General features: G+C 44.9%; 1 protein-coding gene across 3 annotated transcripts; it reads right to left on the minus strand.

Annotated features, from left to right (window-relative positions):
- Positions 1–8,696: 8,696 nt before the first annotated feature.
- Positions 8,697–24,836, minus strand: PARD6B (par-6 family cell polarity regulator beta). Of its 3 annotated transcripts, none has more exons than XM_041478563.1 (4): positions 24,646–24,836; positions 19,824–20,046; positions 12,482–13,270; positions 8,697–10,782 (listed from the first exon to the last, which is right to left on the minus strand). In XM_041478563.1, exons 1-4 carry the CDS (start codon positions 24,709–24,711, stop codon positions 10,688–10,690), a joined length of 1,173 nt encoding a protein of 390 aa, XP_041334497.1. In that variant the 5' UTR covers positions 24,712–24,836; the 3' UTR covers positions 8,697–10,687. The 3 variants fall into 3 exon arrangements, 2 of the variants coding, with proteins under 2 accessions (XP_041334497.1, XP_041334498.1); XR_005956057.1 differs by having other exon boundaries at positions 10,680–10,782; positions 12,141–13,270; XM_041478564.1 differs by having other exon boundaries at positions 8,697–13,270.
- Between the last annotated feature and the right edge of the window lie 24 nt (positions 24,837–24,860).

Below are 24,860 nucleotides of genomic sequence, written 5' to 3' on the forward strand. Positions count from 1 at the left end.
CTCCTGACGGTTGTGCCTGTGCTGTCCTGCCTGGCAGGGTGACAGGGTGACAAGGACACATCTGCCACAAAGCCTTTTCACACTGCTGGGAGTGCAGTCCAACACAATCCATTCAGGTGGGACAGGCAGAACTTTTGTGTTTTGACTTATGTTCTTGTCCCCTTGAAAACTGCAAACTGTCACTGTCACAGCACTGTGACAGCTGAAATCTTGACTGCTGGGCCTACTGCATCCTCTTCCTTGAATGTTCCCACTTTAAACCGATTTATTTCTCAATGCACAACCAGTGGGGGCTCTCAAACCAGTTAATGTAGCAGTCCAGGTCACAATGGAACTGGATGAACTTCAAGCACAGCTGCAGGTAAAATAAACTGAACATCCCCCTAAAGTTCTTAACATTACATATTTAAGCACACGCTAGATTTTTTTTTGTTTTCCCCATTACTAAAAAAATGGCCTGTAGTACTCAGCACTTGAAAATTAATGAGCTTTAAATATTAACATAGTACACCCCCAGTCTTGAAATATTCTGCTCTATTTTCCCTCCTCTCATCTTTCCCATCTGGTACAGTTTAGTATTAATTCAATAAATATTTTTCTTCAAGACTGTCAGAAAAATCTCATAGCACTTTGAAAACACCAAATATTATCTTGTGAGGTAAATTAGGACACAAAAAGTAGTGTGACATACATGTGATCACACATTGTCAGTGGCAAAGAATAACAGAAATTGCAATATGTGCTGCTCTGGAGTCCTCAAGAAGAGAAACTGCTAATATACAGCAAAGAGTGAGGCTGACACCTCCCTCGAGTTACATTTGAAGGATGATCTGCAAACGTTAAAAAGTGCAAAGTCTCCACATAGGAGAGATTTCTTACTCCAGTGATTTATTTCTGAAAACAGCAAGAGTTGCTAATGCCCAGCCTTCTTCCACCCGAAGATATGAGTGGTTTCTTTAAACTCCACATGCTGAAGTTCTCTAAAATAGATTTACTGTCCTTTCTCTAAGACTGCTGCACCCCATTCAGCCAGGGCACAGATAACATCTTTGAAGGAAAATGTCTGAAATTACACTTTCTGCCACACGAAGTTCAAGCTCTACAGCAGAAAAGCTTTTCTGCCACAGAGCTGCAAACTTCACAAGAGAAGGCTCCTTCCCCTGTTCTGCTCCCTCTGGAGGTGTTTTATTCTTACAACCCAGCAGACTCACCCAGCCATGTTTGTAATTTATATTTAGTACAAGGTCCTTTGTGTTCAGCCCACCTTGATGTTCCAAACACGGAGAGTAAATCCTGATACTTTTCTCCTACGGATTAGATCCCTTTCTCTTTTCTTCACTAATGTCATCATTCCAAGGTGCTTGCAAGCATGAATACACCATTATGCAAAATTTCAACATTTTTTCTTAAAAAAACAAAAATGAAAGCACTGTGCTTGTTCAAGCCCAACTGAAGGAAGTTTCTGTGTCTCCAGCCTGGCCTTCGTGTTCTTACTGGTGTCCCAGTTACACAACGTTGTTTGTATGGGCAGCCCAGCCCTGCAGAACCTCCAGCTTGGATCTTTTTTCCAGATGGGGTATTTGCTGCAGATTTAACAACTTTGGAAAGTTTTAGGGAATAAAACCAAATCAATTCAGATAATGAAATTAAGGAAAAGTATGTGTTGTTTAGCTCTTTTGAAAAGCCCCGATGCCTTCATAAGCTACAGCAGAGATTCTAAATTGGCAGAAAACTACCTTCATCTGGGACATATTTTCCCATTTCCAGGAAAATATGACTGAATTTGGCCAATTTACAATTCTTTACTGAATTCTTTACTCTGTATAAACTGTGTTTTCCTGGAGATTCACTGGAGTCTGACAGCTGAGGATGAAATCAGTGTGCACCATCTCCTGTGCATGCCACACTGAACAGTCATCATTGTCCTGGCAGCTCCTCTTTGCCCTGGACCTGCAGGAGCTGAACGGGATTTTTCCTGCAGCTGGAGCTCCCTAAGCTTGCCCTGGCACCTGGCAGAGCTGTGAATTTGTGCAGCCGTGCCCAGTGCTCAGTGGCACCTGTGAGGAATGGAAGGGCTGAGGTCAGGAAGGGCTGCCTGGAGCTAGGAGAAATTCTTCTTTAACCACACAGAAATGAGTGAGGATCTTATAGCTGGAATGGAGAGAACCTGGCACTGGGCAAATAGTGCAGGAAATTTTTTTGGCATTTTCAGGTATTTAATCTAGATTCTCTAATAAAGCATAAATGATCACTGTAGGTCATTTGATCCATGGATCAAGCTTTATAAGCTCCAAGAGGTACTTGTACATTTTGCTGATTTACTTGTACATTTACATTTTACTCCAACAGGTACTTGTACATTTTTACTTCCTAAAAAACGCCAAGTCACACATGAGTCACATTTTTCACAAAATGTGACTCATTTGTGTCTTTGCTTATTTTAGGTAGCTGCGTTTTTTAACAACCGAGTATAAACAAAACAATATAATATATAATTTCTCCTAGTAAGATTTTATGGTATTTTTATTAGCAGAAGGAGTAGATCAATGCAGATCAAGTGCTTTTACAGTGCTCTAAGTGTTCTGCAATAGCAGACCAAACAGCTGAAGCCTCCTCCCCTAAACAAACCAACAGTGTCCCCTGCACCACTGGGGTGTCTTTCCAGCATGTCCTGCAGAGCCAGCAGAAAGGGGACACAGACACCCAGGGTGGGACCCTTCAGGGGAGCTAGAGATGCGATGTGCACGGCTGACTGGTGGCACAAAGCACAGGGAACATAAAATACCTTGGCGTGAGCTCGCAGCTGAGCGCATGAGCCCAGCAGCAGATCGGACAGGGCGCAGGAGCAGTGGGAGCTGGTGATGCCAAGCGCTGTGGTACAGCAGGCTGCCCTGGCGCCGGGGCAGTCGGCACCTTCCAGAATGCACTGCAGGGATTTTTGGGCAAAGAAACCCATCTGTCGTGTTCCACACTTAGGGCAGACTAAATGTGCCTGGCTCCCAGGCATCTTAAAGGGGTGCAGGGCTCTGCGAGGGTTTCGAGGTGTCTGATGGGGTTTGTAGGGGTCTGGAGGTGTCCACAGGGGTTTCTAGGTGTCTGTAGGGGTATATAGGGGTACTTGGCGTGTCAGGGTGTTTTTAGGGGTGTATAGGGGTCTGATGGGGTGTCTTGGGGTCGGAAGGGGTGTGTAGGGCTGTGTGAAGCTCTGTACAGGTCCGTGGCTGTTTGCAGGGCTGTGCCGGGGTGTTCTAGGGGTATTTTAGGGGTATTTGTAGGTTCCGGAGGTGTTTGCAGGGCTGTGCCGGGGTGTTTTCGGGGGTTTTTAGGGTTTTTTGGCAGGCTCCGAGGTGTTTGCTTCAGGCCCTGCCCGCCCGCTCCCCCTCGCCCCTCAGGCGGCCCCGCGCGCGCCCCGGCGCCACCTGGCGGCGGCGGCCCCGCAGCGCCGCCCGCGGCCAAGATGGCGGCCTGAGGGCCCTGAGGGCCCGGCCGCGGAGCCGGCCCGGCCCCGGCCAGAGCGGGGACAACGGGAGGGGACAAAGCCAGCGGAACGGCGGGGGCACCTCCACAGCGCCTGTCCCAGCCTTGTCCAGGGCTGGGACACTCACATCAGGCACCACAATGTCCTGCGGCAGAGGCGCGAGAGCTTCTGCTGGGCAAAGCCTTCTACCGGCCCCTACAGAGCTCATCAGGAGTGCGGCTCCACGTGCGACAACTGCTGCACGACATTAAACATCATGGACGGTAGAAGCTGTGCACTAGAGGAAAGTGCTATCCCTAATTGCAAATGTGAAAAACACTTGTTTAAGTTGTAAGGCAACTCCGTGCAAAGGAGCCGAAAGGCCCGTTCCCATTTCGAAGGTGCAGGGCCAAAGAGACACTCAAGAAGACGCGGCCACAAAAGCTGTGATCAATTCCCAAGCAGGAAAACACCCAAATTAGCTACTGAGATGTGCGAGGATCAGGAGAGGTCAGCGGTAAAACAGGTGTTTAATTTCAGCTGAAGAGTCTGAAGGGAACAGAATGACTTCCAAGGAGCAAAGAACATAAATTATTTCTGTATTTCTCATCAGAACTAACAGGCACTCACTGTACAGCACTGTACTGGAAAGCTGTTTGTGTCTTCTTTATTTCTTATTTAACACCAGTACAAGCAGCACTTCACTAAACCAATAGACTCCAGCTGACATGAACTAATACTTGAATGAAACTTGTTCCCTACTGAGTGATTCACTTTGCAACATCATCTTAATCAAGCTTGAAAATTCATTATTCATTTTTTGCAAATGTAAACAGCATTAAGGAGATTTGTGTCTTGCCCACTGCAGATGTGTAGATGACAGAAGTAAGACAAACACTGTCAGTGGTTTAACCACATGAAAATGATGTGGGTATCCTGGACCAAGCATTGTGTCATCACCTTGAAAATGCTGAACACAAAACCAAAACAAAGATCCCAAGATGTGGGCATGTGTAAGTGGTCTGATTATTGCAGATAATTGACAACCACATATGAAAAGATGATGTCAAGGAAGAGGCATGGGAAAAAATTCTCTGAATAATGGAACTGAACAAGTTTCCATTTTTTTTTTACCTTGGAGATAGAAATAAATCACATCAGTATTTTACTGTCAAAATGAAGGAAGTGGGTGAGGAGAAGCTATTTAAAAGGTTGTTTTAGGAGCATCTTTTGTCATGACAAGAGAAAATTTTAAATAAACTGCCCCAAAATAACATTACCAAGGTTACATCAGCACCAGGCTGAGGTGGGATATCAGCTTTGTGCAGGTCACAACGGGAGCACTCCCAAGTGCTCCCCACTTTGGGGTTTGGAGCCTTCCTCTCTCTTTCCGCGGTGGAGAAGTGTCTCAGCCTACAAAGGGAAACTCCAAAACCTCGGTCTCTGCCCTCAGGGGTGCCAGGCGGGCTCTGTTCCTTACCGGTGGAGCTCAGCCGGCTGCCCCTGGATCCTGCAGCTGCCCACGGTCCCGCTCAGTCACACCGGCACCGGAGCCCAGCCTCACACTCCGGGGCTGCATTCCTACAGTCCGAATAACCAGCGCCAGGCGCAGCAATTAACGAGGGAAAAAAATCGAAACAAACAAAAGCGTGCAAATACTTATCCAGCAGCAGCTCAGCTTCACTCAGCTCTGCATCCCAGGCACGGGAGTCCCGCAGACCGGTCTCTGCTCATCGCGGGGGATCCCCGGCAACTCACGGAGCATGGGCCGGGCCGGGGCCGCTCCTGGCCGGAACCGCCCGCCGCGGGCTCGGTCCGGGCACAGGAGCCTCGGCGGCTGCAGCGGGACCCGGCCGGGCGGCGGGGGCTGCAGCCCCCTCGGTACCGTCCCGCCGGGACCCCCGGCCGCACCTGCAGCCCCCCGTCCGTGCCCCCGGTAGGACCGGCTCGGGAGGCAGCGCCCGCTCCGCGCCCACCTCCTCCGGGGCCGGGGCTGCTCCGGACGCGCATCCCGGTGCATCCCGAGCGCTCCCGGTGCATCCCGGTGCCCCCGGTGCATCCCGGTGCCCTCCGGTCCATCCCGGTGCCTCCCGAGCGCTCCCGGCTGAGCTCAGCGCGCCGAGCGCGGCACCCGGCGGTGCGGGGCGGGAGCGGCTCCGGTTTTAGGCACCGGGAAATTAAAGGGCTGCAGAGGAAAACGTAGCCCCAAGGTGCTCGGAATTTCTCCGTCCCCGTTTGTGGGTTTCGAAAGGATTTGAGGTCACAGACGTGCTTAGCTCACAACCAGGTCCTGTCCTTGCCCCCTTCCTCCTCCCTTTCTTTCTGCGTTCCTTTCCACACTATAGAGATCCAGTCACTGACCACCTGATCTTATTTGAAAGACAGTTAATAGCATGTTTAATAAAACCCAAATGGTCTTTTGTGAGTAGTTTTTTGCTTTAAGTTTTAGCTCATTTATAAACTCATGAGTTTCCAAAAATATACCTACTTTTCTCATTTTGCTGCACGGGACAGAGAGTATGAATAGCAGACTAAGTAATAAGGTTTTCACAAGATTTAAGCAATAAGGTTTTTAAATTTCAGAATTACAACACCAAGCATTTTCATGCAGCATTCAGAAAGTCAGAGAAATCTGTTTCTATATTCCACTCATTCTCCTCAGCATTTTCAGAACTTCAAATAATTTGTGCCCTCCAACAGAAAAGAGAATCCCCAATATCCAGAACAATAACAAAGAAGCAAAAGGGGAAAAAAGGCAAAAAGTCTTGAGAAATTCCAGTGTCTCACAAGAATACTCTTCTCATGCCTAGAATTTACTGCTACAGCTGTAAGAGTCTAAAGGGACCAGGCTTGCAGGTAGAGGCAGGATATTTTCTTTGACCAGGTTATACAGCTGCATGGAACAGACAAACTTGTGGCCATTGCAGAATTGTGTATTCCTTTCTGCAGTGTGTGGGACTCTCACCTCCTCCATTAGTTCATCTCCTCTTTGCTTCCTGCCCTTTTTTTCCTCCATTTTCTCTTGCAGCTGTGGATATTAGGCCACTTCCAGCCCTGATTTAGACAGGACAGCCTGTGATACACAGCAGCTTTGTGTGTTGTGAGCACACCAGCCAAATGCCATGTATAAAAGCACGAGCCCTGCACTGGGTGGTGTCCCTACCTTCCCTGGCTCCTGTCACATCTGCTGCTGCTCTCTGTTCCTCAGCTCTGAGCGCTGCCATTCCATTTGTGGTTACAGCAAAGCCATTATCAGTACCTGGGCACTGCCAGGTGCTCACCAGAGCACTCTGGAGAGGTCACTGCACCTCACAGGACAAGAACCACGTTCTGATGTGGGGACAGTAAATACACTCTTATACACCTCCTTAAACATAACACCCCAGAGCCTGAAACAAGTGTCTTACTGATGAAATGCAAGGTATTTCCTTATGCTATCAGGTAATAAAATAGAAAGGAATGTTAATTGGAAAGAGAGGAAATGATATCTTATTAGCAACACTTCTAAACTGGCTATAAGAACTGCTGGTTTAATAGCACAGCACTTCTTTAATCGCTTTGTGCTTCATGGCTCTAAAGCACTTTTAAATCAAGCACACGACATCAAGTCCCCAGAGACAGATTTATCTCCTGTGTGAGAGGAAAAGTACACAAGTGATCTGTCAGAGCTGCACAAGGAGTCTGAATTCCTACATCTTGGCTGCAGTCTCGCCTCCCCAAGGACCAGCTGTGCCATTTATTGCATACTTCTACAGCATCCAAGAATATTGTTACCATCCAGCACATCTTCCCTTGTGTTAGCACTGGAGGCCGTTTATGAAGCTACCTTAAAGCTGATTTTTCCTCTCTGGCATTACCATGTGCAACTACATCCCAGTATCTGAGCATGACACTTGTGTTGCAAGGAACACATGCTCAGAAGACTTCTGGAAAGTCTGTAGAATGCCACAGGTAATTTGAGGATAACAAAAAAACTTCAAAGGGGTATTTAGCCCTAGTCTAAATCTTTCTCCTGGTGGTATACTAGGGAAAGTAGGATTACTTATGAAAATCCTGTAAGTATGCATGAATTTTCAATTTCACAAAATAACCCAAGTCCTAATGAGCCTTAAGAGCTCATCACCTTGACAAAGACAAATGCTTCTGGGTTTAAAGGACAGATGCAGTTAACAGCTGCATTCCTTCCTCAAGGAGGCAGCAGTAGGGAAAGTTAGTCTTCCTTTAAAGAAGTTTCTCAGTTTTAAGAAAACTGCTGTGGGTATGAGCGCTCTGCAGAAGCAGCATTGCTGACCTGAGTGCACTCGAGCCTCATTCCCTGGCAGCCCCAGACCAGCTCCGTGCTGTGCCTCCTCTGCAGAGCCAGCCCTATCAGGCTCACTCCATCCTCTCAGGCATTCCCGAGGACATGTCCTCAGCCTGCTGCCTCCGTGGGTGACCCCAGGGCCCTGCTGAGCCAGGGAGCACTGCAGAGGATGCACTGCAGAGCTCACACCATTCCAGGAATGCCACTCTGCTTCCAGCATTCCTTCCAAGTGTCCTGCGCAGAGAGCAGAACTCCCCCAGCTCCAAGGCACTCAGTCTCCAGGGCAGCAGCCTGGGTTCTCTGGGCTGCACTGAGTCAATGCTGATCCCAGCCTTGCTGTCCCCTCCCCAAGGCTCTGTCTGCAGGGATGGAAAGCCCTGAGCACACAAACAAACCAGTCCTGCAGACACGAGGGAGGTGCAGGGCAGAACTCTGCTCAGCCCCAGTGCAGCAGAAACAAAAGCCACACGCAAAGGGCTGAGCACAGCCCCAGTCTCCTCCCTGGGTCAATGTTTACAAGGGCTGCCAAGGCAAGAGGTGGGAGGAAACAGTTGTAAATGAAATGGGTTTGAGTTCAAGCTGTCCCATGGACACTTCTAGAGATACTCACAGCAGCAGCGACAGCAGCACCGGACACAGGTGACAGCAGCAGGGGCCTGAACCTGTCCCAAGAGCAGTCCTCAATGGAGGGTCCCTGCTACAGGAGCAAGCACAGCACAGAGAGCAGCAGCACTGAGGGACACACGGCTGGGACTGCCCAGGGACACAGCCCTGCTCCAGGGCAGGGACAGGGCACATGGAGAACACTGCCAGGAAAACTGCCTGGTGCGCTGGCCAGGAGAGAAATAGTAAGCCCAGCTGTTGTCACACCTGAGAAATAGGATACATTCTTCCTCATTTTGATTTATCTGACAAAGTAATTGAGAAAAAAAATTCATTTCTATATCCATTTATTATTTTGGTCTGTAAAAATATAAGACTAATATACAACTACATCTAGCTTGATTTTTGTAAAATCAGTCTTCATTCGGTGAGATACCAATGTACATTATACATTAAAGTTGTAAGAAAAATACTGATATTTGACATTTTAAACAAATTCATTCATGTAAAAATCACATTGCAAGTAAAATTTAATTAGAAAATACATAATATTCACAAAAATACACATGTTAAAGACAGCTTGTGAGAACATTGTCCTAAATTTAATTCAGGTGTGGAAAAAAACGTATGATTCACAGTTAGGCTTGACTTCTCCAGTACCACAGCAGAACTTTAAAATAAATGCATCTTAATTCTACTAAGAATTTGTTCTTCCTATTAAGGTGCACTTGGAATCTCCCAGCCACCAGGGAGGAATCACTTGTCCCCCTCTGTGCATGTACACAACATATAACACTAGTCAAAGGAATTTTAGTTTTTCATTCCATTCTGAAATAATTTGGGTATTTCATAAATTAATTTATAAAATCTGGATTGAAAATACAATTTACACACACAGGATACTTAACACACAGATTACATCAATAGCAGCGTAATATTGTCGATCATGCGCAGCATCCTCACTATCACTGCTGGATTTTTTTTCTCCTTTTTTTAGCTATAGATAAAATCTATATAAAACAGTCAAGCCTTTAAGTATTGTCTTCCAGGGAGAAAACAGTATAGATGTTAAAAATTTAGGAGGTAGTGAATGAAAGGCTAACAATATCAGCATATTTTAAAAAACCTTATACTGAACCCCAGTATCATTTATATATAAAATTAAATTTAGCCACTCATAATCAACCATTGATCATCCCTAAGTAGCAATTTAAAAATCTTTTGTAATTAACAGTGTATTTATTAGTAAGATATGGAAGAACTTTAGAAAGTTTATGGTAACTGCAGCAGTAAGCAATTACATGCTGTGCAGTCTGTCATTGTACCTGTAAATACATATTCTTCAGTTTTATTATTTTAAGTTTTTATCAAGTCCCAAATGCTTAGTTTTACTACATGTCACCAAATTTCTGTGAAACAGAACAAGATCTATGTCAAAAATACCATTATCTCAGGTTTGGATTACTCAGTTTGCAGGAGAGGTCCTAGGAGATGAAGTCTCATGCAGTTTAGAGCAGGACCTCAGTTAAATTTCTACAAGTCCTTAATACTGGCATAAATATTATTCCAACTACCCACACACAGGCCTGGCAGCGCAGCAGCCTCGGGGCTGGCACCTGCCCAGGTTCCTGGCCAGACTCAGCCCTCCCAGGCAACTCCAAGCTCCCAGCTGTGATCTGAGCTGCGAAATCCTCACGGGCCACATCAGCCCCAGAGGGGATCTGCATGGAATGAAAACGTTCCACCTGCACCAAGTGCACTACCAGTTCCTTCTCTGTACCTCTGCACCTCTCTTCTCTTCCCATCCAAGTGCCTTTATTCCTTTGATTATTCACAATACATTCAAGTAAACCAAAGGCACAGAAGTGCAAACTAGCAGAATGATGAGTCTCACCCTCCACTGGTGATTTCATACAGGAAGGAAAGCCTTCTGACAAAGGAATATAAAGATATTTTCAAAGTAAACAATCTTCCATAAAGAAAGGAAGTGTAGAGCAGCACTGAGAGAAAACATGCACAGGTAAAGTCTCCATGTTGCAGAATGAACATTTCTTTTTCTCATTTCACACTGAGGGGAAAAAGTCACTTCATTTTCAATAATTATTAGCAAAACAAGTGAAACACTTGAAAGATCTTGCTCTTGTAAAAGATTCCAAGGCTCTCCACACACACACAGAGAAACCATAAATAAGTGTAACAAAAAAGCCCCTCACCTGTATTTGCAGAGTACCACTGCCTGCTGTGCCTATTCTCCATAAATCCTAAGGGAGATGAATGCCTCTCCTGGCATCTTGGACTCCAATGGCATTGGAGGTTTGAGAAAACTACTGCTCACCAGATACTAATTTCCAATGTGCACTCTGTAACATCAAACAGCAGGGATTTGTTTCTGCAGCAATGTCTGCATCATCACAAAAACCTGAAACAAACACAGGTTTAGGCTCCGACAGTCTGTGACGACTTTTACAGATGCCCTACCATTAAACTTACAGTTGAGTTGGTCTCCTATTAGTAAAGTTACCAGAGGTAGATTTTCCTCAAATAGACTGAGGGGAAAAAAAGAAAGGGGTCAGTCTCCCTTCCCACTCATCACATCTTCCCAGAGGGTGGAACACACTCCCAAGCACCTGACTGCTGCTCTGGGGAGCACAGAAGCACAGGACAGAACTGGTAGCACCCCCCTCCTCCTGACAGGCTGACAGAGGCCATGGCATCCCTGGGGAGATCCTTTTCCCCAATCCTGTTAGTCCCCAGCTCAAGTTCCTACCACAACTTCTGTTCCCAGAGGAGGGTCAGGTTGGGAACCAAGGGCCGAAGGGGTGAAGCGGGAGATACAAAAAGGGGAAGGATAAAAACAATGCTAGAAGCCTCCCCTGCAGCTGTCCCAGTGAGTGCCCTGGTTACACACACACCTTTGCTCTTGCAGGACTTGTCATCAGTGTTTTCACACACAGCAACACTGTAATAGCCACAACACCCAGCCAGGGGCACACAGCAATCTGCATTTACAGAGCAGATCCTAGCAATGAATAAGTTAATATCACACGGCTCAAGCAAGGTGTAGTAAAGCCTCATTCTGATTTAAAACTTTTTTTAATCCAGGGATTTAACACGACTGTTCTAACTTGTTCAGGTTTGAAGAAAGTCACTTGTATATAATCCAGACTCATTTCAACAAACCTTTGCTAGTAGAAATCATTACAGTTTCTACTAGGACTGCAAGTGTAACAGAGATTACATTATGCTATTTCCACAGCATTGTTTACATTTGATTTGTTTGTAATTTCCTGGGATTAGTAACTAAATCCAATGATATCCTTAAATATTGCAAACTAGAATGAGAACAGGTCTTTGATGCATTAGTGTTAAGACTTTCACATCTGAATTTCAGAATCAGAGTCATTAAAAAGTAAGCTTGCCTGGCCATTAAAACCAGTAATGGTGCCTGACTAACACGCCTGTGGTTGCACATTCACTCACAGAGGAACAGTGACCTCCAAAGCCCACTGCCCCCAGAGCCCTGCTGTCCCTGTGCCAGCCAGGACCAGCCCAGTCACCCCCATCTCTTCCCAGCCCACCTCTGGCCCTCTCCCAGCTCTGCCAGGGGAGCAGCAGTGGGACAAGAGTGAGGGGGCTGCAGCAGCTCCATCACACGTAAGCAGCACTTGAGAGGAATGTGAAACCACAGCCCATGGGACAGTCAGCTGCACACGTCAGGAAGTTTACTTCTATAGAACCAGTAGTATACGGCATAAAAAAATAATAAAAATCAAGTACCTTTAAAAGAAAGCTCACAGCCATCTCTTAGCTATCCTTCATTTTCAATTTAAATTTTCCTCATTCAATTTCAGCTATTTATCAATTGTCGTCCAGCTTTGTGAATTATTTACATTGAAGTGCAGAATTAATGAAGTTAGTCAACTTATGTAATTTTTAATTTCTTGAATTTACTTTTTTTCCCTCCTTTTAAACTAACTGCAGTGCTTGGTAGATGGAGAGGTATAAAATGTGTTACATATTAAGCCCAATTAAAACATGTATGGCATCCTTACTTATACAAAGTACACCAATGTCATTTCATAGTGTTATTATAGTTCCATCTTCTTCTAAGGACTTACGCCCTGGCTCTGGGACTTCATACTCCATGCTAATGCTGCCTGCTGAGTGATTCAAGTTCATCTCACTGGAAGGAAGGAATCCATTTTGTGTGGACTCGTGGAGGAGTTCAATTTGTGATAAGGATTCTATGCTTTCGCTGGCAGGCGCAGCTTTTGGGATCTGCTGTGGCTCGCCACTGTCTTCGATAATAATGTCCTCCTCATCGCTCTCCTCTTCTCCTTGCAGCAGACTCCCCAGAATGTTTGGAGTGCTGCTGGGAAGGCTGGACTCAGTGGACTGGCCGGAGCTGCCCGAAGTCCGACTGTTCCTCACGACGTTGTTCCTCTGGTTGGCGGGTCTGACCGTGATGATCAGGTTGCGGCTGTTGGCAATCATCATGTCTGTAACTTGATCGAGGCTTTTTCCTGACACCTCTATCCCATTCACCTCCAGCACCTCATCATTGACAGCCAGCAGGCCCGTGCTCTGAGCCAGCCCCCCGGGGACCAGCCTGGATATGAAAATGCCCGGCACCTTCTCCAGCCCGTGCGGGGTGACCCTGACGCTGGAGCCGTCGCGGATGTAGAAGCCCAGCGGTTTGTCAGTGCCGTACTTGTAGAGCCGCACCCTGCGGTGGGTCTCGGGCAGAATATCCACGTCTATGATGGAGGACACGGGCCTGAAGTCCTGGGGCATGCTAATGACAATGTGGGGTTTCTTCTTGTGGTTATCCGGACGCAGCACGTTGGATAAGACGTTCTTCTTCCTCGTCATGGTGTCCGTCCCGAAGGCACTGTAGTCTGCATCTTCTGTAAGACAGAGCACACGGGGATTAGAGCCTGCAGACAGCCAGGGCACACTGCTCCCATGCCTCAGCTCAGCAGAGGCAAACAGCTCCAAAGAAGGTGTTAGCCTTACTGTCACAGAAGAATTTCTCTCTACTCATGAAACAAAAGCTTTAATGTTACGAAACACGAAGTTTGGAATACTTTTGGTTTTCTACTACCAAAGAAAAGAGTGCAGGAAAGAAATGAAAACCAGTTAGCAGCAGCAGACACAAAGAGCTACAGCTGCCTGAGAAAGGGTAGAATGGAAAGAGTGAGTACATTCCTAGAAACATTTTAATTTTATTCAGAGTAATTCCACTTGCTAGTTTTCTCTCCTCAGGTTTCAGATCATTGGAAAAGAAAGAATGAAAAAGGGAAAGCAGCCAGCATGCCTATTATTGCCTAGTTACTGGGAGCCAGCCAAGTGACCTGGATTCAAACTCCAGAAAGCTTATTCCACTCTGCACTCTTCCCTGCCCCCACGCCATGTAGGTAAAATGGCTGTGGAGCAGAAACAAAGAGACCTCGCACACAAATACTTCAAGCAAAACTGTTCATGCAAGCAATGCTGTAACTGCCACAACTTGATACAGGAATAGGCAAACGGCTTAGAGCTTAAAAAATCCAAAAGAAAACATTTTAGTCCTACAACTACCTGTAAGAGGCAAGAAAACATGCTCTGTGGAAGCAATACTGATTTCTGAAATGCTTATTTGCCAAAGGTTCCATTTTCCTTTTTAATATGCAATAATTCACCAAAAAGAATCAACTTAAATACATTCAGATCTGAGCTTCTTCAGATTTACACTCATCCTTATTACACACATCTTTGGTCTACAGGGGAAAACCCCAATAATCATGCAGAACTGGACTGCACTAACCCCAGGACCCAGAGAAGCTGGGATTTCTTTGTATTATCCCATTCAGATGCCATTGGTACAGCCAAGAAGGTGGAAGAATGGCTATACATTTCAATCTGTGGACTGGGCTGACTGTGGCAATGCTGCCCTGGTGGCATTTCAGGACAGCTGCCAGCTGCTGAGGAAATCAATGAGTGCACTTGCTTCTGAGGCTGAGATATACAGACATGAACCAGTTACATTTGGGCTCCTCAGATGCTTCAAGCAAAATAGAACAGAGAAAGTATTCCTAGAGCAACAGGCTAACACTACTGCAGCATGTAACACCAACTCCTCCCTCCCTTCCCAGCCTTTAGGGCTGCTGAAAACAAAACAGTCCTTTGGCTGCTTGGACCTGGTACTCTGAAAGATAAAGGACAAGAAGAAAAGAAACAAATTTAAATTAGTCCACAAAAAAACCTCAACAGGATTTATTGTCAGCTCGTGGTTTGTGTGTTCACAATAGTGCATCAACATGTTTTAGAAAAATGTGTCCTGATGATGGCCTCATTTACATTTCTTTTTTATTTCTTTTGTTTTAAAAAAATAATTACACCATAAGAAAGGCAAAGCTTTTGCTTAGCTGTTTGCTAAACACAGAACATCTTTTGCACTGATGTTTACAGCTAAAGTTGTTCAACAATTGAATGCACACAATCAGGAGTTATTTCTGAAGATATGTGATTCACACAGCCCTGCTATGGCCTGAAGTCACTTCTGTGGCAATCTGTTACTTTGTAATTTAAAGTTTAATTAATATAACACTAGATCTTAACATCAAGCACAAAGGCTTTAGAAATAGCCTAAAATCTAATCTTCCCATGTCTAAGAGTGTTAGGTCAGCTGTATTGAAGAGCTGGTGCATTAAAAACCAATTCAATCTCCCCAGCCAAAGCATTTTAACAGGTGAACAGTGTCTGAAGGGAAACACCTACAGAAATGCAAACTCAGCCTTTTCTCTGCAGAAGGCCCTTTGGAATGTCTGACTGACTAAGATCAGCTGGTTAAACCCCTGTACTCCATCCACTGCTGACAACACACTGACTTTCCAGGCAGCATGGAACAATTCTTTTCATGTTTGCTAAAAATTTATGATCAAAGGAAAAGTGAGAGAAGTTTTGTCCTTATCTCCCCTGACAACCCATCCAACCAGTTTCCAGTTAGACATCTGGTGTTTCATTGAAAGGATTTTTGCAATTCAATGAGGTGCAATAACTTCTCTTTTTTTATTTAGAACTACAATTGTTTACAAAACAACCTGGAAAGGACAACTGTGAAATCAGATCCCAGACAGGTCTCACTTTAAATACAAGGTAACACTTGCACTCACTCCTGCTGAAGTGCAAGTTGCTGATGACAGCCCCAGGACACAGGTCCCAACAGACTGGTGCCACTCAAGCATTCTGCTCCTGCTGCTCTTAGTACAACAGCTGGTTTAGAAAAAGACACAGAAAACAGGACAGCAAAGCTTTGTCAGGACTGATTCTGTCACAAGTGCTCTCCCATGTGCATTGCAACATTAAAAGGTGTTTAACGGATGGGGTTTTCTCCTTAAATTGAGAGAATCAGACTCTGTGGTATTTTACCTATTCTGTCATATCAAACATGTAAAGCATTCCAAGATCCCAGCTTGCCACAGTGGCTGTAAGGCTTCTTCACCTTCATGGCAGGACACACACCCTGCAGGAAGTCTGGCACAAAGTGGATACACAAACACATTTATTACATCCAAGGAGCTCTATCATGTCCTGTAAATGATCAAAGACAACCACCTCCCAGCCTGCCTTCCACAACTATCAGCTGGCAGCTTCTGTCCAAATCAAATTTTTCCAGTTAGCAGAGAAACACGAAGATCAGCTGCAACAGGACTGGCTTTGAAATAAATATTATGTAAATGTCTGTATGCAAATAACAGATTCCAATGGACTTTTTAAACAAAAACTAAGAGCAGAAAAACATTTCTTGGAAAAGAAAGGAACTTTAAAAGTTTCTTCCAGAAGACAAATCAGAAATCTTAAATTGAGCTGGTGGTTTTGTTTTTAGTAACTCTCTTAAGTTACAGGACACATGGCTGAAATAAAAGCATCCCAAAATTGCAAGCCAGATGTCAAAACATTACGAAACTCTGACAAACCAGAGGAGAAGTTTTTTTCATTATATCTGCTCTTAATAGTTAAATAATTCAGAACTAGCATGAACCTTAAGATAGACAGTTAAGGTTAGAGAATTTGTGAGGAAAAAAACAGTGGAAGGTTGATAACTCATCTCCCCAAATCTCAGCAGAACAGCACACTCTGGGTACCCTCTCTTCCACCGCTGAACAAGTTTTCTAAAGCAATACTCTCAAGTACAAAGGCATCTTTGTTCTGGCACCTCACTAATCAGTTTAAAGCCCCGGCAAAAATATTTTGGCCTAAAGCCAAAGGACAAGGTGTTAACTACAGATAGTGTGAAGGAGAACGTCCACACGGTGCAGGAAGGATTTCTCCCCCCAGCAGTTTCAAGCTCAAGGTGGCACCAATCTGTACAGACTCATTACATGAAATTGAAAACAAAAGCCCTCAAATGCCAAATCTGGTTTCAATTTAATGTTATGGAAGACAGATTTTTGAAATATTTTCCTGACCCATTTGTAAATCAATGTAGAGTTACCCGTTGAGAATTAAATTTTCAAAGCCCCCAAGTAGTTAGTGTGTTTGAACAGAGATGCAATTTAGCATTTTTTAAATATGACCCAAGAAATCTCTAACTGACTCACAAAAAAATAACAAAATATGGTTTTAGGAAACCAACCTGTGTTTTAGGAAGAGGCCTCAGAATAGCCAGACTAGTCTACAAAGAGCTGTTTAAAAAGCCAATTGCTCTTACCTCTCAGCAAAGTAAAGCTTCTCAGTGACAAAGTGTCTCTCAAGAGGCACAAGTGGATTAACCAAAGAATCCACTTCTCACTAAATACAGCCACATCCATGCAGAACTTGCAGTTGGATATTCTAATTTAGAATCCTTCAAGGGACTGCTAAGGATATTATAATGAAATGTATCTTCTGTTATCTCTGCTGTTCTCGTATTTACAATGCAAAGTTCCCCACATCAAGCTGCCCTTCAGCCTGCGCAGGCTGTTCCCCTCCTTTTTCTCTTCAGAAGGGTTTTTCTCACAGACAGAGTGACTCCCATACATCTGGATTTAATCACAATACATCAGTTTAACCTTTAAATACCAGATGTCAACAGTACCTGTTAATCTGTTAAACTGCAGAATGAAATTCCAGCAAGGAATGTTTTCTGCAAGCTGACAGCCAACCCTGACTTGTGCAACACCAAGCCCCAGTTTAGATTTTAGCACTGGAGCAGTTTATGAAGTATTTTAAAGGAATTTTGTGAAATACAATTAGAGGAACCCAAGAGGAATAATTTGTGATTTAATTATAGGATCTCTAGGTTTTTTACAACATCAACCAAGCCACATAAATGTTCAGGACAAACAGAGCTTTCAGAAATGAAGAGTCAAAATCAAACAGGAGAGAAGAGAGTTCTTACTCTGCCATAACATTTCCCAAGTTCTGGAGTCTCATTATCACAACCACTGCTTATTAACAGAAGCAAAACCATCTTGCAGCTCCCATTTCAACCCCTCAAGGTGTTCCTTGCATGCAACATACTAAGAAGTTACATTACATTAGATTTCACTGCAGTCTGCTCATACTTAGTTAGCTTTGCACAAATTACATGTAGTTTCTAAATAGTTAAGACAGTATGATAAAAATTTCATACATTATAAGGAATCAAAACACTTTCTCTCTTCCCCACAGTGGCTTTTTTTCAAAGATCTTAAATTCCCAACTGCTGCTGCTGGAAATACAAAAGAAGTCAAAGTTCCATTACAAAACCCACAAAAACTTTTCAGCTGATTTAAGAGAATGCATGAAAGCCACAAGTACCCTTGCAGGTGGAAAAGTAACTTGTGTCACTTATTATAGTTCCAAACCAGCCCAGATCAAAGCAGGTATTTGCTAAGACATTTCTTTTCCATTCCAGAGGCAGAGCCAGTAAGGTTGCTGCAATCTGAAAATTAAGGACAGTTAAATCACACTGCACAAAATATGAACCATCCCTAACTCCACCCATCCAGCCTTGGCTACAGGCAAAGCATCACAAATAAAATACAGAATAGTTCTTTCTGTATTTTCCATCAAACAAACACCTACTCTATATGCAAAGATGTCAGAGGAGGCAAAGCCTCAATTTCATCAACAGATGTGATCAGTGTGATCACAACTAATGGCCAGCCAAGTGCAGGGGGACTGTGGTGCCAGCCTGGGCTCTTTATTCCCTGAAACTCCACAAGCAGAAGGCTCTCGTGTCCAAGGGAAGGCAGTGACACCTGAGTACCTCCTACACAGCTTTTCCTTCTCATCAATTCTCATTCTGATGAACTAAAATGGATTCATCATCTTCTACCTTTGTGCATTGTACCAACTCCTGGCACCAGAGCAGTAACAAATAATCCACCTGGATCAAATCAAGGTAAATGACTGCAGGAAACTAAAGAAGCATTACAAATGCAACTTTAGACCTGTCACAGTAGGAACAATCTAAAACCATATGGTGTTAAAACATAAACTCAATAATCCCAGTCTGACAAAGTGGCTTATCCCTCCCTGTCATATGGCTACTGTAGGGGATTAGATGGAATCACAGGCCTTGTCTCCCTGCAGGTTCTGCTGAAGCAAATGCTCCATGCCTTTGGCATTTCAGCACTGAGAACACAGGCCTTACCAGTCCATACTATCCACACAAACAAAACAAACATTTTGCCAGCACTCAGCAGCTGCCAAGCAGCCACACTGGTTATGAATATTGGGTTTGTGTCAGGCTCTTGTGGAGCTGTTCACTTTTTGGAGTGGGAGTTGATAAAAGGTTGTGATGCCCAAGCATTTTCCAAGGAAAAAATGCCTGTCTTAGCAACAACCAAGAACAACACCACAAGAACAAATACAAACTTCTAATTGGATTTTTTTTCCCTTCATGAACAAAAGCAAACAGTAGGAACACACAACCAGAGCAGACACACTACTTTTAAAGGCAAACCATCAAAGCAAGCAGCCCTCACTCCTGAGGTTTGCTAACTGATACAATCTTGTCAACTGGAAACTTCAAAATGTTTTATTAGGAAAGTGTGATAAAAGTAGCATATTATAAAGTTAGTTTTGAATTTATACTTTAATATTGCACTTAATATTTGATGTAATAACATTTTTAATATTACTTTCCATCCTGTAATGGTTTCTCCTTGTCTGATCAAGATTGGAATTTTAAGTGAAAAGTGTTCAACATACAGAGCAGAAAAGCTTAGAGGTTAAAAGTTTATTTTCATTTGCTTACATAAAACCAGAAAGAAGCATTTGCTAGAGATTTAACTTGACTTTAACTCAACTAAATATAAGCAAAACATCACAAAGTATAAATAGGTTGCCTGAGGAAGCCCTTGCAAGAGAAACAAGCCGTGAATACCTTTCATGACCCATAATTATTTTGGAATTTGACATGAAGAAATAGGACTGAAGGGTTTTTTCCTCCATACATCACACTGTAACTGGATAAACAGATAATTATTCACATTCTTCAAGGGCTCTTACCTTTCCTCTGAATGAAAATCCTGAGGAGAGGATTGGCTGTAGAAACTGCTTTGTGATAATTGTCATCATTATTGATAGGCAGCAGGTCTCCGTGAATGTCCGTGTATCCCACCAGAACATCAACGTTTGGGATCTTGTGCACGTGCTGCAGTAATCCATAGAACTCCTCAAACTTTCCAGGTTTGGATCTCTCCAGAGAAAATCGTCGAAATTCTGCCCCAAACTACAACAAAATAGATCTTACATCATTAATATGGAAGCAACAATTATTTTATGTTAAACCAGAAACATTAGGGAATTAAAAAGTGCACTAAAAACTACAACAAACAATTCTGACATGGTATAAAACAGCCCGTGAAAACAGTTGGTTTTTTCCCCAAATTATAACCAGTTTTGTACCTGGTGAAACCTGGTGTACCTTTGAGCAGCCAAGGCTGTTCCATTGTTCCATTTAACTAAGCACTGAGGTGACAAAGCAGCGCAGGGATCGCTGCAGATTCTCACAGGCTCATGAAGCAACCGCGCTGGCCAAGGGACAGAACAGAGGCAGCGCTGCTGTGGCGCTCAAAGCAGGACTGTGATTAACATCCTGTGGTATGTGCCTACCTGGAATTTGGTTCTGAGAACTACCGGTGCCCTTGAGAACAGTGTGTAGAGATGGTTACACAACCGTGGGTCACCCACGCAAGGCTGAGCAGCCTTCACACCCCCAGCTGTTTGGGCAGGAAGTGAAAATGCCCCTTGGCTGTGAAGACCACAAAGAACTGCTGGTCCTTTTCAGTACGAGCCACGTGCAGCCCAGCTCTGGGGAGCTGATCTCAGCTGCACTCTGCTCCTACCTGAAGAGACAGAGCAGAGCAACCAGCCACTGCCTTCAAGGGCAGAAGATTCGCCTGCATGAGCAAGGCTCAAATCTTGATTGCAACAGTCTTTTAACTCAGGGCTCTAGCCAGGGTATAGAACCTGGATTTTCCAAATCTGGCAAGGTTCAGAAAATATGGAAAAAAAAATTAGTCACTGACACTACTTTCAGGGGTAGGATTTGCTTATAGTCAACATAATCATTCAACAAAAAGCCCAGCTCACAAATCCACTCAAGCTCAGTCTCCTAAATCATCTCTAAAGCCAACACTTATTAAAACACGTTGCTTATTAAGGCAATGATAGTGGGGGCAGGCAGAGACTCAACTGTGTGCCAAGAAAAGGATGAGCATTTGATGTAGACTAGACAAACAGTGGTTTTTTACCACACATAGCTAGTAAAATGTTGGTGTTCTGCCTAATAAGGGCAGGACCCAAAGCAAACAGAATATTGGATAAAAATTACTCCAAATCCTCCTTATCAGGCACATACACAACATACCAGAGATGTCAAAAGGAATTCAGAGATAGCAGCAGCCAGGTTACAAAAACCAGAACAGATTATATACAAATTAAAAGGATAATAAATAAATAATTCAATAAACCTCAGTTGGCTGCTTTTTCGTGTGAATTTTTATTGCTGACCTACAGTGAAAATAAAGACTTTAAATAATTTCTTTAGGAAGTTTAGTTTTAAGCAGAGCAGAAGCACACGTGGAACAAAACGCTCTGAGTGCACGTTTGAGCCCCAGTATCACACACTTGGGTGTATGTTACACACAGGAGATGCGGAGGTGCACTTTACCTCACACCTGATTACAATCTTTTGGAGAATAAAAGCCTTGGAGCGCTCACATACAAACAAAGCACTGAAAATCGGGAGACAAGGACCTCGTTGTTAGCACATTAACATCATGCTAACCCAAAAAAAGCTACACCTTCCACACCCCAGCTTCCTCCAAAAGCTTCAAATGAAGGCATTATCTGGGAACATTCCTGCCCTAAAAAACCTGCAATTAGCCTAACATTGACTAACGAGGCAGAAGGGATGATTCGTAGCTGCTTACAAACAAAAGCCCAGCCCACAGGAGGAACTCCCATCACGTCAGAGGCAGCACAGCTTAATCGTGACATCAGTGCAGGACTTCGTCCTGTCTCAGCTCCTTCCTCAGCTGCGGGAGGAGCGAGCCCGCAGGAACTGCCCACGAATTGTTTGGCTTTCAAGGATTACACAGTTTAAACATAATTCAGTAATAAAAGTTTTAAAAAGACAACAACCTCACCCTCAGGTTGGAATAAATGTTGAATCTTACCACAGCAAGCAAAGGGCCAGATTTTCAAACGTGTGATTTTTATTTTTTCCATGTTATTTTATACATATTTGGTGCAAATACCAAAATACTCATAACCCACTCGTATTGCCTAACACAGTTTGCTCAATACTACTAGAAAGCAGGTAAAAGACAAGACCAAGTGTGCAATTCCCTTATTTGAATCCCTGAAATGTCTGCATTTTCCATCAGATGCTGCCCTCCATCCCATGGAACAGGCCTGCACTCGATGTTCTAGAGGAGGTGAGACACTGGAGCGGTAGCTGAAGCAGAGAAGGCTCCTTGCCACCTGAGCTCTTCACTGCCCGTGCTGCTCCCCTGGAACTCCCCCGGGAGAAGGCAGGGGAGCCAGGGCAGCACACCAGGAAGGCACCCGGGGGATGCTCACTGAACACTCATTTATGGGTCACCTTTTTAAGTCGTCTCAAACAGCACAGAGCTGCTCCATGCAAGTCTCCATCACTGGCAGAACAGGAGCTGCAGTGACCTTCTCTGGCTTACCAGTTATTAAGGTTTTACTGAGAGAAAAATATTATTCCAAGTCTTGAGAAAGGGGGAAAACATGAATTTTAATATATAGAGAACTAGAAGCTTATTTTGGGGTTTCTATACCATCAGTAGGAACTCTAGTCTGGGCTATAAAGCTTTATTTTCCATGACAAGAAAATGGGACTGGGATTCAAGTGGGGAATCGCCAGGGCAAGCTCAGAGCAGTTACCCAAACTGAATAAACTAAACCAACAAAAGGATTGTGCTCATGTAACTGCAACCACAGTTGGGCTGTGCTGGCCCAGCCTTGTCAGCTGAGGCACAATTATTGATTTGGAATATCTAAATAAAGAGCTGTACATCACGGAGCAGCCTTCAAAGCCCAGGCCACTCCACAGGAATGGCTCCCTCCACCTCCCACACAGGCATTTCTTCTTTCTCTTCAGAATTGCTCATTTTCATAGAAGGAAGATGACTCCTCTGCGATATTAAATTGAGGTGCTGTTAAATAATGCATTAGCAACAAGTAGTTCTAGGAATGCCTTGAATCCTGCTCCATAATATGCACTTGAGGGACAATCCCTATTCATTAGGGCTACACGTCTCTGTACAAACACCAGGAACCCATCACACAGCTGATTCCCTAGATAGATTTTAAATCAAGGAAAACACACAGCGGGGAGAACAGTAAACCTAGAGTTCTGGGCTGAGGAAACAAGTGATTTGGGGTTTGTTAACACATCATACTGATCATTCTCAGCCTTGTAAGACCATAAATAAAAGACTTCACCATCACAGTACTAACTTAACTGGTATTTGAAATAACAACTACCAGATACTCCCGTGCTTGCTGGTTTAGGCCACATGAAAAATGAACACTTCAAAGAAATAACCCTCAACCAACGTCACATTCTCCAGAAGTTCCAGCACTTGATGCATTTTCCTGAAACATCCACACAGCTCAAGTCCCGACTGCTTCACCTGCACTGCTGCTGCAACACCTCACTGGCAGGAGAGGAGGGGACAGAACACAGGCTGCTCCCCAGTTTAAATAACAGCCCAAGAGATCCGTGTGTCCACCAATGGAAAACACATTCCCACGTGGATGCACTTAACAATCTGCCTAGGCAACAAAAAAGGGACTTTAACTCAACATTTCTTTAACTAACAGTTACACTCCATCTCATACTGTACATCCAGCAGTTTTACAATTGGAAATTATTACAAACAGAAAGCAGAACAAAATATATATATATATATATAATTTCTCTCAGGATATCTAAGTTTTAGCAGAAAAACTTTCTCTAACCATAAAAAAAAAAAAATTAAAAATAGAAGAGGTGTGGATACACGCATGGGAGACTTTACAGAGCTGGCAAAGCTGTGAGCACCTGGCACGGGTGATGTCTGCGGGAACACACAGGTACACACTCCTGCAACACTGCCAGGGTAAAAGTCTCTCGGGGCCTCTAAGAGAAGGCAAACTCCACTTTCGGATAAGCTAGCCAGGGCTCACCTCTGTGAGCCTACGCTGTACCGCCCAAAAAGCTACAGAAAGACATAATCATTGGGGAAAATAGGTAACTACAGAAACAGTCACTAACAAACACACTCACTGCAATTCGGACAAAGAGAGGGTCTTGACGCTTGCGAATTATCACAGAACTTTTAGGGTTGGAAGGGTCCTCTGGAGATCATGTAGTCCACTCCCCAAGCATGTCTCCAAACACCTCTTTTGGCCCAGCGATCCCACACTTTCCCCACAGCACATATTTGTCTGTACGTCTTTTAGTCTGTCCAGAAACTCAGGGGTCAACTCCACTTACCTGTATTTTTTTTTAAACCATTTCAAAACCATTTATATTTTCGCCCCGCAAACAGCGCACCGAGCAAGCGACCCCACCACCTCCGGCAGCCGCGGCCCCGGGGGCAGAGGGACAGGTGGCGAGGCAGCGCCGGGGCCCGGTGGCCTGCGGAGCGCTCAGGCCCCGGCGGGGCCGTGCCCCGGCGGCCCCTCGGGCAGGTGAGTCAGCAGCCGTGCCTGTCCCTGTCCCCGCAGCGACACCGCTGCCCGACGGCCCCGCAGGGCCGGCCCGGTCCTTCCCCCGCGCCCGCGGCCCTCAGGCGGCGGCAGCTCCCACCTTGCTCTTCACCTCCATGGTGCCCAGGCCGCGGCTGCCCGCGGCCCCGCGCTGAGCCCGGTTCATGCCTCGCGCGGTCGCGGCGTCCGCTGCTCTCGCTGCTCTCTCCGCCGGAGCGCTGCGGGACGGGCAGCGGCGCGGCCCAGCCAAAAGCCCCGGCACCCGCGGCCGCTCCGCCGCCTCCGCCCTCAGCGCGGCCGGGCCGGGGCGGGGCC

This window comes from Pyrgilauda ruficollis, unplaced genomic scaffold (assembly GCF_017590135.1).
Source record: "Pyrgilauda ruficollis isolate IOZ18807 unplaced genomic scaffold, ASM1759013v1 scaffold45, whole genome shotgun sequence".
NCBI classification, from domain to species: Eukaryota; Metazoa; Chordata; class Aves; order Passeriformes; family Passeridae; genus Pyrgilauda; species Pyrgilauda ruficollis.